The sequence below is a fragment of the Vipera ursinii genome (genome assembly GCF_947247035.1).
Source record: "Vipera ursinii genome assembly, chromosome: Z".
Lineage (NCBI taxonomy): Eukaryota > Metazoa > Chordata > Lepidosauria > Squamata > Viperidae > Vipera > Vipera ursinii.
Window position 1 is genome coordinate 94,586,069 of NC_139517.1, and position 13,625 is coordinate 94,599,693.

At 38.7% G+C, this 13,625-nt stretch overlaps 1 protein-coding gene across 1 annotated transcript in view; it reads left to right on the forward strand.

Moving 5' to 3' along the window:
- AGMO (alkylglycerol monooxygenase) overlaps nt 1-13,625 on the forward strand; it is a 178,056-nt gene that overhangs the window by 19,114 nt on the left and 145,317 nt on the right. Inside the window, exon 3 of the mRNA XM_083376950.1 lies at nt 5,884-6,035. Coding sequence (XP_083233076.1) covers nt 5,884-6,035 — 152 coding nt within the window. The remainder of the gene's footprint in view (nt 1-5,883; nt 6,036-13,625) is intronic.

Genomic DNA, 13,625 nt, shown 5'->3' on the forward strand with positions numbered 1-13,625 from the left:
GACGCCAAAGGCGCACGGAATGCTGTTACCTTCCCACCGTAGTGGTCCCTATTTTTCTACTTGCATTTTTACATGCTTTCGAGCTGCTAGGTTGGCAGAAGCTGGGATGAGTAACAGGCGCTCACTTTGTTACACGGCACTCAGGATTCGACCCGCCAAACTGCCAACCTTCTGATCGACAAGCTCAGCATCCTAACCCACTGAGCCACCACGTCCCTAGTTAATACATATTTATGTGTAATTGAATCTTTCACTTTCACATGCATTTGAGGAGTTTTTGGTTCAAAATAGATATTTTAAAATCAAATGGGAATTAATAAAAAATGTTAAATTAACAAAAAATGTTCCCACTGTTTTTCAGTGAGAATTTGTCAGACTACAAATAGAGTATATCTTGTTCATTAAAGTTTTATTTGCAATTAGCACTCTTACCGCATATTTCAGATTAAATATACAGTATTCTTAGTTTTCTCAAGAAGGAAAAGGGAAGTTTAAAGAAGCACGGTTAGACTTAATAAATGTAGCGGGGGTAAGATGAGCTGAAGAGACAGTACAGGGAAATGCTTGGGGGAGGAGAGTGCAGGGAGGAGTTGAGTCTGCTGAGGCCCAGGTCAGGGAGGAGGAATGGAATCTGCTGTGGCCTAGGGTAGAGAAGATAAGCCTGGGAGAGGAGACAATAGGGAGAATGGGAGAGGCTTTTAGGAGGTAAGCCTGAGGGAGAAGGGAATAGGATATGAGAGGCTTCTGTGGAGCAAGCTTGAGGGAGAGAAGGGAATAGGATATGGGAGGCTTCTGTGGGTCAAGCCTGAGGGAGAGAAGGAGATAGGATATGGGAGGCTTCTGTGGGGCAAGCCTGAGGGAGATAATATATATGGGAGGCTTCTATGGGGCAAACCTGAGGGAAAGAAGGGAATAGGATATGAGAGGCTTCTGTGGGGCAAGTGAAAGAGAGAAGAAGAAGAAGAAGAAGAAGAAGAAGAAGAAGAAGAAGAAGAAGAAGAAGAAGAAGAAGAAGAAGAAGAGCTGACCAGCCACCTGAACACTTTCCCTACACATGACCTGCCTGCTAAGAGAGACTGACCATCACTCCATTACATGACCTGCCTGCTGATACAGACTGAGCACCACCCCATCACATTATCTGACTGTGGAGAGAAACTGACCACCACCTCATCACATGTTTCAGCCAAGCAGAAGTGCCTAAGTAAGGGACCACAGTGGACTGGCAGCCAGCCCAAGTGGGCCAGGAGAACCCAGAATCCATTGGCCCTTTTTGGGGTAGTGCTACAAGTGGGGGCCTACTCCAGAAGAGGGTGATGGTTCCATCCATGGATATGAGCCAAGTTAGCAAAATGGACTCCACCACTGTCACTAAGTGGTGTAAGGACCAGAACAGTGAGGTAAAGTTGTGTGTAGCAGTTGACATCCCTGGGATGCTTGGTCAGAAGTGTGAATTCTACAAGCAATGAGGTCCCTGACCAAAGGGTATACATGATAGACACAAAAGTGGACTGGGACTCCTCTCACTCTGATGTGCTATTGGAGTGGAATAAAAGGCTTCCAGAATGCTTTGGGGTTGAGAGCTTTCAATTGACTGAGGGCAGCAGGTCAAGGGTGATACACTTGACCCCATGCTCCACACCTTCAGCAAAGACATTGGGCCCCCAAGAGGAGACACGTACTTGGATTACCACAGGGGCAGAAGAGGCAGGAACTACCCAGGCCATGGGGAGCCTGACACCCATCCAAACCCTGACTGGCAACCACTGTGCTGAGGCTGGGTACAAGAAACTATGTATCTTTTCAGGGATACAACCGATGCCAAAGATGGAGGAAGAATACAAAACCTGGATGGAGCAGGCAGTATAGGCTGTTGAAGAATGGGATGTATCAGATGCTCAAAAGAAACAGAGGGTCAGAGAGAACCTAAAGGGTCCCGCTGCAGAAGGCATTAGGAGCCTGACACTCAGCCAAGGGCATTTTACCATACATAATTACCTCTGTTTACTGCGTGATGAATTTGGATCTACCGAAACAGTTTCTAGCCTACTCTTTCGGTTTAAGTAAATTTACCAGAAGAGAGGTGAAAGACTGTATGAGTACATAAGATGATTGAACAAGTTACTATGTCACATTGTAGAAAGGGACGGGATGGATCTAGCTGAAGTAGAATGGGCCAGGATGGAGCAACTTTCATGGGGTGCTCTAGTCTCAGACCCAGTCTGGAATCAGACTGAAGCCAAAGGGAACAACTGGGAGTATCATGAGCTCATAAAGAGAGTTAGGGCAACAGAAGTGGTGGAGGAAGCCACAGCTGATTTGCCACCAGAATGGCCCTCAGGCATGGGAGTGAGGAAAGCTGGAGGTGATGATACCCGGCTTACCACTAGGCAAGCTTAACTATTCAACTTGACCAATATGATGGCCTCATGGATGGCAATGGGTTGTTCGCCATTGAATGGAGTTCTGACTAGGCTAGTCAGTGGAGGAATGGACTCTTTCATTTCAGCTGACAAGTTGGCAAGGCCAATGATCTATTATAACTGTGTGGGTGCAGGGCATTACAGGCATACTTGTACAAAGCTGCAAACCCCACAAAACTCAGCCCAGTTGGGAAACTACAGAGGGGCCCCAGTGAGGGAGCCAATGGGGTGCCCAGCAATACTAACTAGTTCCAGTCAAAGGGGTGACCAAGAGCAGCCTTGGGTGTCACCCATCATGAACAGAGTTTCCCCAAACCCTCCTCAGTGATAGGAGTGATGGGAGCATCCCCCTTAGTGAGGGACTCCCATACCTCACGGCCTACAGAGGTCAAAGTGACAAGACTTCAGCAACAGCCTTCAAGGACTGAAGCATGGGTTGTCCGACTAGATGCTGTGTCTCTCACTGCCAAAGTCCCTAAATATTTGGTGGGCCCTTCTTCAATGGTGCCGGTACAAGTGGAAGGCATCCACAAGGGCCCTCTTGGATTCAGGTGCGCAAGTGACATTACTATACCAAGATTTCTATGAGAGGCACCTGACGCATATACCCATACAAAAGTTGGACAATTTGAAGATTTGGGGCATTGAAACAGAGAAGTTCCCATACGATGGTTATCTATCCAGCTAACATTTGGACCCCCAGTTTTTGGATACACTGAAACCTTTGACACCCTGACCATTGTCTATACCTGCCTCACAGGAGCTAGCCAGGGCTCACTGATTGTGGGGACAAACACTAACTTAGTTAGTTGTTTGCTTACCCCAATTGTTGCAATAGGAAATGACTCGGTGATAGGGGATGTTCATCTTGCACTGCGGGCAACATACTGACACCTGATGTGAGAGCAACAGCGACCCCCAGAGGGTGTGGGGCGACTGTGGAAATTGGACTGAGCAAAGAGAGTGTCAATGCTATAAACATGGATGTTCCAGCTCTGAGAACTGATGAAATTGCAGCCATCTTCTCTTTTTTTTTAACATGCTTTTTCTGGTACTTAGAAATCAGGTGCAGAAAGAGGGGGTTGGGATGAAAGCTTGAGCTCAGCTAGCTATAACAATAACAGTGCTTTGTGGGAACCCAAGGACGAGCTGATAACGTTTTGGTGGACTGAGGACCTGGGGAGAAAGCCTGCATTTTAGGCTAATTGGATAATATGATTTGTGACAGCTTATTGGGGGTGGGTATTGCACTTTGTTACTTTGTATCCAGGTTTTGGGTTCAACTATGTCACGGGTAGGCAACCTCGGCTCTTTTATGACTCATGGACTTCAACTCCCAGAATTCCTGAGCCAGCAATTCTGGGAGCTGAAGTCCATGAGTCATAAAAGAGCCGAGGTTGCCTACCCCTGAACTATGTAGTGCCGATATTTTGTTTCCTGAATAAAATGTTCTTTCAGGAAGAATTTTGCCTTGAAGTTCTTTTGATGGGTTAGGGTTAGGTAAGAGTGGTTCCCCCACTCTTTGGGGGAACATTTTGGGAGGGGGGAGTGTATAGCGGGGGTTGGGTGAGCTGAGGACACACTGCAGGGAGATGCCTGGGGGAGGAGTCAGGAGAGGACAGGAAGGAGTTGAATCTGCTGAGGCCTAGGGTGGAGAAGATAAACCTGGAAGATGAGACAGTAGGGGAGAATGGGAGAGATTTTTAGGAGGTAAGCCTGAGGGGATAGGATATGGAAGGCTTCTGTGGGGCAAGCCTGAGGGAGAGAAGAGGATAAGATATGAGAGGCTTCTGTGGGGCAAGTGTGAGGGAGAGAAGGGGATAGGAGAGGAGAGGTTTCTGTGGGGCAAGCCAGAGAGAGAGAGAGAGAGAGAGAGAGAGAGAGAGAGAGAGAGAGAGAGAGAGAGAGAGAGAGAGAGAGAAAAGAAGAAGAAGAAAGAAGAAGAAGAAGAAGAAGAAGAAGAAGAAGAAGAAGAAGAAGAAGAAGAAGAAGAAGAAGAAGAAGAAGAAGAAGAAGAAGAAGAAGAAGAGGAGGAGGAGCAGGAGCAGGAGCAGGAGCAGGAGCAGGAGCAGACCAGCCACCTGAACACTTTCCCTGCATGTGAGCAGGAGAACCCGGGCTCCAGCAGCCCTTTTGGGTTAGCGCTACATAAATATTTTGTCTTTGGTAAATGTTCTCCCCAAATAAAGCAATTGTGAATTTGTTTCCATAGTTGACAAAGCTAATCCATTAATAATTCTGTTAGTATGATTGATTTAAGCTATGCAAATTTGACTTATATAACTTCAGATGAAAAAAATCAGTACTTTAGAATTAATGTCTAGCTTGAGTTACAACCCAACGAAAAAAGAGCTTAGTGACCAATTTAAGAAATACTTCCCTTTGTATGTCTGGATATGTTGCAAAAACGTTACAATACTTAATGAGGCCAAAATGAGAAAACATTACCCTTTGGTCATGATCCAAGCAGAATCAGGCACTCTTAAGCCTTCTTGATTCACTGGGTCTTAAGCATATATAACTGTATTTTGGCCAATAGCCGGTAAGTGATATTACTTTAGGCAAAAGTATCTTTTTTTCTTTTTAATTTCCTCGCAAAATAGTATTGAGAGTTCTCCCCTCTCCTTCCTGGTCCCTTTAGAACAGCTAAAGTTCCTTTCTGGCCCGTTGTCTAAATGATTAAGAATTTAGGTTAAGATTTGTGGTAATATTTCAAGTTATAAATTGCAAAAATATGGTGAATTGCCTTTTTAAAAACATCTTTAGTAATATTTCATAAGCCTCTTACAAAGATTAAATATGTTCCAGGTGTTTTGCTTCAGCAAAGGATAAGTACACCTGCCACTGAAACTTGTGTGAAATGTTGGTTCTCCAACTGCCAAACTGAAGTTAAACAGATATTTTGGTTTGAAAATCAGACCACCTGTTAGAAAGCTATGAGTGAGTCACAGGTGGGCCCTGACAGCCAGGGTGAAACAGGGTCTTCTTATGCCCTCCCTCCTTTTCCTCTCATCTCCAACGCTTTTTGAGATTTGAAATAACAACTAAGAAAAATTGAGGTTTTTCTGAAATGGTAATTTAGTGATATCAGACTTTGATCACTGTGGGTTTTTGCTGGGATAAAAATGAGATGGTCAGAACATTACAGTCATCTTTTACTTTTGTTAGTTATCATATAAACAGACATCGTATTCAGACCCAAACACTGGTACAATAATTGCTAATGCATTTGTATTGTAGCTCATTTTGATCTTTTGGTGATTTTGCTGCCATATTGATCATGACCAGAATCTTAATATTTTTAAAAGCTTGTTTGCTTGCTAGATTACAGAATTGCTCTGTTTGTAGCTCCAGAGACCCTTCTTCCATTATCTTTTGATAGAGATGTCCACAAACAAAACAGTCTGGAGATGGTAGTCTGATGCATCTATAATGTGCATTGTCTGTTTTTGAATTTCAGTGTTATTTCTAGAAGTGTTGAAATATCAACATATATCTATGTGTGGAACAACTATAGAATGATGCAACTACCGTGGACATCACCATGGACATGGTATTTGACCTTCATTGGAGTAGATTTTGGATACTATTGGTTTCATCGCATGGCCCATGGTAAGATTTTTATGTTATTTCTTTTTTCCTTTTGTGAATGGTAAACATTTTGAGCTGTTTTCTGAAGGGTTGCCAAGAAAGAAAAGTGAACTATATCACTTTAAATTTCAGAAATATTATTTTTTGATTATAATATAATACATAGATTTGTTATTCCTACACCAAAATTTTGGTTTTTGTACATACAGAATCTGTATTTAAACTTCATTGATAACTAGATTTTTAGTATTATTACCTTGTAATTTTAGTTGGATATACAGTTTTAGTGTTGACAAATAGCTTGAAGCTTAATCATTTTAAATTTTTCCTTTAAATTTTTTATAATTTCATATGTAATATATCAGAAAACTAGAATTGCTATGTCATTTTTAGATTTCTTATTTACTTAGTATATTATTAGTAAGTGGTAGAGTGATCTAGAGTTGAAGATTCTTGCCTATCACTTGGAAAGTTGAGAGTTCAATCCTAGGCACTGGCAGGAAAAAAACATTTGCTGCAAACTCTGTGTAGGCATCAGGAAGGGCATCCGGACAGTACATGCTCAGCTCTACTCAGTCACCCTGACTGCATCCCGAAACAAAGGGATTAAATTGTATTTTTTTTTAATTTTGTGTAGTATTATTTGTACATTACTATTTTATTTCATTTTTTCATGACTTTTATCTTCCCTTATATAGTCTTTTTAAAATATTTAATAATAATTAAAAAGTTGATTCTTTAAAGGAACCACATTGTTTTCAATAGCTACACTTGGATGATATGATGATTACATCACAAATACTTACAGAGATAAATAGAGCTGAAACTTTTGTCATTGACACAGTTTCATCTCTATAATGATCAGTACAGGTATTTGAATAATCAAAAGCAGGAACAAACATTACATTTCATTTGCCTGCTCCTTAGGCAAATATAAAGATTGCATGCATGTGTCTCATATTGCAAACTTTAGAACATAAATTGAGGGTTTATTTTTGCATCAGTTGAGTCAATAATCTACCCAGTTATCTTAGATACTAGTAAGTATCTCAGCTTTTTGTTGTCTGATTTTTGGTACATGGATTAAATAGTTAACTTTGCTAAGATCAGAAAATTAAGTCAATGCACTAAATGGCAATTCTTTTCTTCAGAATCCACTTGGTTGCTTCAAATTAGTGGAGCATCTTCAATGAATTGGATGATGCATTTGTGAATTAACATTATTTGATTTTGTATGTGGAAAACATTGGAACAGCTTCTGAACAATGATGGGAACATATGTTAAATTAATTCATTAATTAATGGAAGAATGGAATAGTCAGTTTCTGATGGAAACAATGATGATAAACGGGATGGTGTTAGAACCAGGTGAATAGAATGCAGAGAGTTTCTGAGTTAAGTAAAAGAGGAAGGAGGTAATCTGACACATAGCAATGCTATGGGGAGGACCTTCAGATTTGATTTAGGGAGAGGGTGGTGGGATGTCAGGAAATGCATGGAGATGAGACAATAATGTAAAGGGGAGGGGAATATTCATCAAAAAATGTAGCCAGGTTTGATGTGTGGGTGTGAAAGAGACTGGGATACGCTTCATAAACAACAGCACTAGCGGACTTGGCAGCATTTGATTTGTCCTGAAAAACTCAGACTTTCATTTTGGGAGACATAACATTCATATCAATATATATCATACTGAACACAGAATTCTGTCCACTAAACCCATGCTGACAGAAGGAAAACCCATTTTCTGTAGCAAAATGGCAATTCTATCTTGAAAGCTGGAAGTTGTGAAAGTCTTTGTTTCAGTTAGATAACTTTGCTGTACGCGGTATGATTTTTCTGAGATTCCAACAGAGTTAATATGACAGTGGCAACAGTATTTCTTTTTTAGTGCCTTTAAGGGCTGTGATGAAGAATAAGAAAAGCAGCACTTTTTGCCATTTCCCTATTTTCCTATCTATGTGGGGTCTTGGAAAGAACACAATGATATACTGAGCGTGGAAAAGAGCACAAATTGAACACTGTGGTACGGGCTTTTGCCATCATATTTGTATGCAGTCTGGAAAACACTCTTGAAATAGTATCCTTTTCCCTAACAGCATAAGAACATGATTAATAACAAACCATAACAACTATCTCCATTCTGTTTAATATTCTGTAATAGCAAGTCAGATACATTTGGGAAGATTCACTAAATTGGACAAGAAGACAATAGCTTCCTTTTATTTCCCAGCAGATAGTATTTAAACAGACATCAAGAAGACCAATCATTTTTAGCTTGATCCTCCATACATTCATTTAATCTTTGGAAATGCTCTAAACCATGGGTTCCCAATCCCTCTGTTTTAAGCAATTATAGGCCAAAGTAATTATGGATAAAATAGAGACAAAGAGCTATATTTATCAAACTGAATCATACATAATGAATTGATTCTTGAAAATGTGGAGATATCATAATCGAGTCATACGTTCTGTGATTTTCTGGAAAAGCCCAGATTTTTTTAGTGAAGATTTTACAATTATAAGTCCACCTTTTCACCTGAAGATATTGAATAATTGGCCCATTACATAAACTGTAATTTTTATAAAGTGTAATAAATACTTCCTAACACTGCAATCTGCTTTAAGAATGATCAAATCTTTGATCTTCAAGCTGAAGTTAGCAAAAAGTACCTCAAAAAATAAAGATGAATAGTGCAAAACAAAATTACAAAAACTCAATTCAAACAAAATCCAATGTAACAAAAAAATTAACCCTTCTCTCTCTTTGTCATAAACAGAGTGAATTTGATTTAAATCAAGTTGATTTAAATCCTGTTTTAAATGATTAATAAAAAGGCTTGATTAAAGCAACTCAATTTAAATCGTAATTTTTAAAAAGCAACTGTCATGTCTGTCCTGCAGCGGCTCCTTTTCTGACCCACTGTTGGCTAACCGACAATCCCATCCATGGCTGGTGATGTGGCAGTAACACAACAAGGTGAGGGATATGGTGGGCAGTAGGGAGTGGATGCCTGCTAACAGGCACTGCCATGAGGGATCTGAAATGACAGGTGCTCTTTAAATGTAAAGATTCATTCTTGCTGGTAGTTAGAATCTTTAATATTATTATTTGCAAACAAAATAAAGGTTTCCTATTTAGAATAAGCTGTCAGGTTAGTAAAACAGCGATATCAGAATGATTTTAGGTTAATAGATAAAGCATATATAGTTGGAGAACTACTCAAATTCTTTTATTTAATTGAAACAATAGCATTTACATATTCTTGTATTTGTTTAAACATCAATGTATAGTAAGTGAAATGCATTAAACAAAATATCTGAAAAAACAAACAAAAGAACTTAAACTGAATATATCAGCAGGGTCCACATTAAAAAAAAACTTCAAACACGGTTTTCTGCAGCTCATTCATTTTCATCTTCGTTCTCTTGTTTGTTCATGATCTGGAAAAGAAAAACAAGTGTACCTGCTTTATCAGTCCTCAGACGATTTCTCAATTTAGAGTGAACAAGTCCAAAGGAAGAGATTCAAGGTGCTGGTGATGACCTATAAAGCCCTAAATGACATGGGTCCGGATTATTTACGGGAGCACCTGCTGCCGGTGTCAACTTCCCATCGCCCCGTGCCCTCCCACAGAGAGGGTCTCCTCAGGGTGCTGTCAGTCAGGGAGTGCCGGGTGGCGGCCCCCAGGGGGAGAGCATTCCCTGTGGGCACGCCTGCCCTCTAGAATCAGCTGCCTGTGGAGCTCCGGATGGCTCCCGACCTTCGCTCTTTTCGCCGTGACCTGAAAACCTGGTTATTCGAGCTTGCTGGCCTGGACTGAGGGATTGGGGTTTTAAATTTCATAATTTAATTTATTTTGTTTGAGGCTAAATTTAATTTAATCTATTTTTAACTTTTGTATGTTATATTTTAATTGCCCTGTACACCGCCCTGAGAAGGGAGAAGGGCGGTATATAAATCTAATAAATTAAATTAATTTATTATTAATTTATTTATTAAATTAATTAATTAATTAATTAATTAATATTCTTTCAACGCCAGCAGAAGAGGCCACTGCGGTTAAAAGTGAAATCATTACTTCAACACGTTCTGAATCCAAGTGCTTAAGTGACTTCCACCAATTCAGTGGTGAAACTTTCTTTGAAACTCCATCAGCAAGCATATATTTCTTGAATGGTTCCCCCTTAACTCTGAAGTTCATTATAGTTGGCACTAGAGATGGATGATTTCTGGATACCCATATCATGGCTAACTCCTCTTCTTCAGCACTTAAACTTAAGGTTTGACCCTGGTACCAATATTGACAATGTTTGTGAGAAAATGAGCTGGAGATAGTGCTTGTCCCATTCACTTTTTAAAATCTTGTAAGTTCTGCTTGTCACTGTTCTGTCTTAAGCGTTCACTCAGTTCCTTCCAAATTTCTATAGCATCAGCAATAAAACAACTATTTTTCTTGATTTTGTTTAAAGCTTCAGAAATGGATTTCAGGATGCTCAACATATGTTCAACATTTCTCTTAAGCCCAATGTTGAGATTTTTACTGTGATGGTGCCATCTAATTTTTCTCAATTTTGCTCACAAGTGGTCATCAGAATAGGCCAGTTTTTTATATATTGTTCAAAACAGTGTACCACAAAGTTCCATATAAGTATTTAGCAATTTAAAAAAAATACTCTTTATTTCTGGAACACAGAAATCTTTGGCTAGTAGATGCATCAAATGAGCACCTATGAACAACCACCTGTTATTAGCTTGGTAGTTTCTTCACACTGTTCTAAATTTCTTCTCATTTTGGATACATTTGCAGCCTTGTCTCTGACCAAACTGTGTATTTTAATTTTTTTCACATGTTATGATAATTTTTCCTGCTACTTCTTCTAAATATGGTACTATGTGTGCATTTCCTGAAGTATCAATTGTTTCTGCAAGGAATATATTAACTTCTGTTATACAAGCACATGCAATAGGATCATTGTGGACATTACTCCACCCCTCAAAACTTAGATTAATAATTTTACCTTCTAGATTTGTTGCACATTGCATAATTTCTTCATCATATATTTTATCCAGCAATTTCCCTGCAACATCTAATCTACTTGGTGTACTGTATCCTAGCCTTAGAAACTGAATTATGTTAACAAAGTGTGGATTTTCAAGCAGATGGAAAGAACAGTTTGTTGCATAAACAAACCGAGTATTTTTTTCGTCAATTAACTCTTTTTCTAATTTGCTGGTTTTTATCACAAATTTATCTATGATAGTGGTTCCAGATGGTTTCTTTCTTTTAGGTGATATATTGTGGATATGTGTAAATGATGTGACTGATGCACTATCCTGAAATAATTCTGCAATTGTAGAACAAGAGGATGGCGATTTAGAAAGTAGATAGTTTTCAGAATCTTTTATGTTGATGGAGGTTTCACCTAAATGTCAATGCTTTTTATTTTGTTATTTAAACCATGTGTGCTTATTGTGAATTTCTCATTGTATTCACATACAGTACAGCCTAAAAAGGAATATTTGAATATTTCAACTCATTATTTCTTTTTTTGGCAACTGTATAAAAATGCAGTGCCATGCAGTAACAACAGCAGATATATGTTATTGCTTTAGCATAACAATACCTCATGGCAGTCTAAAAAATATGGTGAAATTTCAATCGTGCCACTAGGCCCTGCATCTCTTTGTTGCATTGCTTGCATTTTGCATGCATACCTGCTTTATCCATAGGTATGGGAACTTCATTAAAATATTCCCAAATTGGGTCTCTTTTACAACCTGCTGCCATTTTGCTCCTCAGGGGAGGAATAAAGCACTACAAGCTATGTGCAGAAAGATCACAAGGTTTATAAAATGCTTAGAAGGTTTCACTTTCATTTTACTGCTTGCCCTTTCTCCTCACACTTAGAGCCTGGTACAAATTCTCTTTAAACAATCATACAGTTTGTAGTGTACATAGATTTGCAAAAAAATGGGATAAAGGAATATTCCTGAACTTTGTTTTATGATTTATCTCATAGTTACTGTGAAATTTTATGAATGCGTCAGTGCAGGGCATGTTATCCCAGCTCGCAGAGCTTGGATTCATTGAACGAGTTTACCAAAAATGTAAATATTGCAGAATATACAGCCTCATGCTATATAACTAAGCTTTATTTCATGCTGAATAAACTAAATTATTAATGTGTATTAAATAGAAAACTATCTTTAGATAGTTTTACTCCAAAAGCATTTTATTAAAATAAATTTGATAAAAGTAAAAGAAAATCCAATTTAAATAAAAAAATCTGATTTAAATTTTAAAAAATCCAATTTTTTAATTTTTTTTAAAAAAAAACATCAATTATTATCCACACTGGATCAGGGGACTGGAGGCTAAAACTTACAAGGAACGGTTGCTGGAATTGGGTATGACTAGTTTAATGAAGAGAAGGATGAGGGGGGACATTCTGAGTTGCCTCCAAAGACTGCCCAAAAGAGAGCACATTACAGCAGTCTGACTGCTTTGGGATCAATGCATGAGGTACCATCACCAAAGGATTCTGGTAAAACTTCAATCAAAGACAAATGAAGATTTTTCTAGATACAACTTCCACTTTTATCTTGCGTATAAAGTAAGTCTAACATGTCTAAGAAGTTTCCCAGATTATGAACTCCTCATTTTTAGGGTATTTGATCCTGTCAAGAGAATTGTTGCAGCTAGCGGTATCAAAAATCTATTTAATAAAGAAACGGAGCTTGGATTGGTTTAGTATGAGCTTGTTTTGATCCATCTTTGCTTTTGTTAATATACAAGGTTCAGTCTGAGAGAATGATATATAAATGACTGTCTTCTGCTTAGGATAACCAACAGATATCCTTTGTCAGCAAATTCATATAGCTAAATAGAATATTGTAAGGGAAATCTCTGAGCCCTGATGCTCTTCCCACTGGAACAAGCAAGGTTTTCATTATGGCCCCATTGGTTGAAATCATCCATTCATGTAGGGTTGATTCCTATTTCTTTGAGATGGCTCAGCAGGATGCCCTGTTAAAACAAACACATTTAATGAGAAAATCTTTCCTGATTCTTCAGTCTGAATGCAAGTTACATTTCAGAAACAATCAAAACTATGAAAGTGACTTTTTAGAATGCTTTGAAGACTATAGAAATCTTGGGGAACTATGTATCAATAAATGTTCAAAATAAAGAAACAAATCATTAGTGTTGTGAGGATGCACAAATTAATTAGTGTTTTGTATGTCTCTTCCTTCTCCCATTCTTAATCCAGCCATTGAAGCTTTTGAAAAAGAACCTTCACAGTATTGTTATCTCAGTGCCCTTGCGTGTATAGTAATACTGCAGTCATAAATATATACAATGATGATAACCAGAAATGACTGCTCTGGGCAAGTTCTCGTAGAGGGATTTGTTTTGTATTATTGCTGGTGCAGATGAAACCCTCCCTTAACCTTCTTTTCAGTGATTTGAGCTGTCACCAAGTATAGGACCTAGATTGCCTGGAAAAAGTCAGAATACACAGTGGGATTTCAAGGGTACAATAGGCAGCTTGTTTTCTATGAAATCTAATTCAATGAAGCTGTGTCTACAGGAAAATGCATAATAT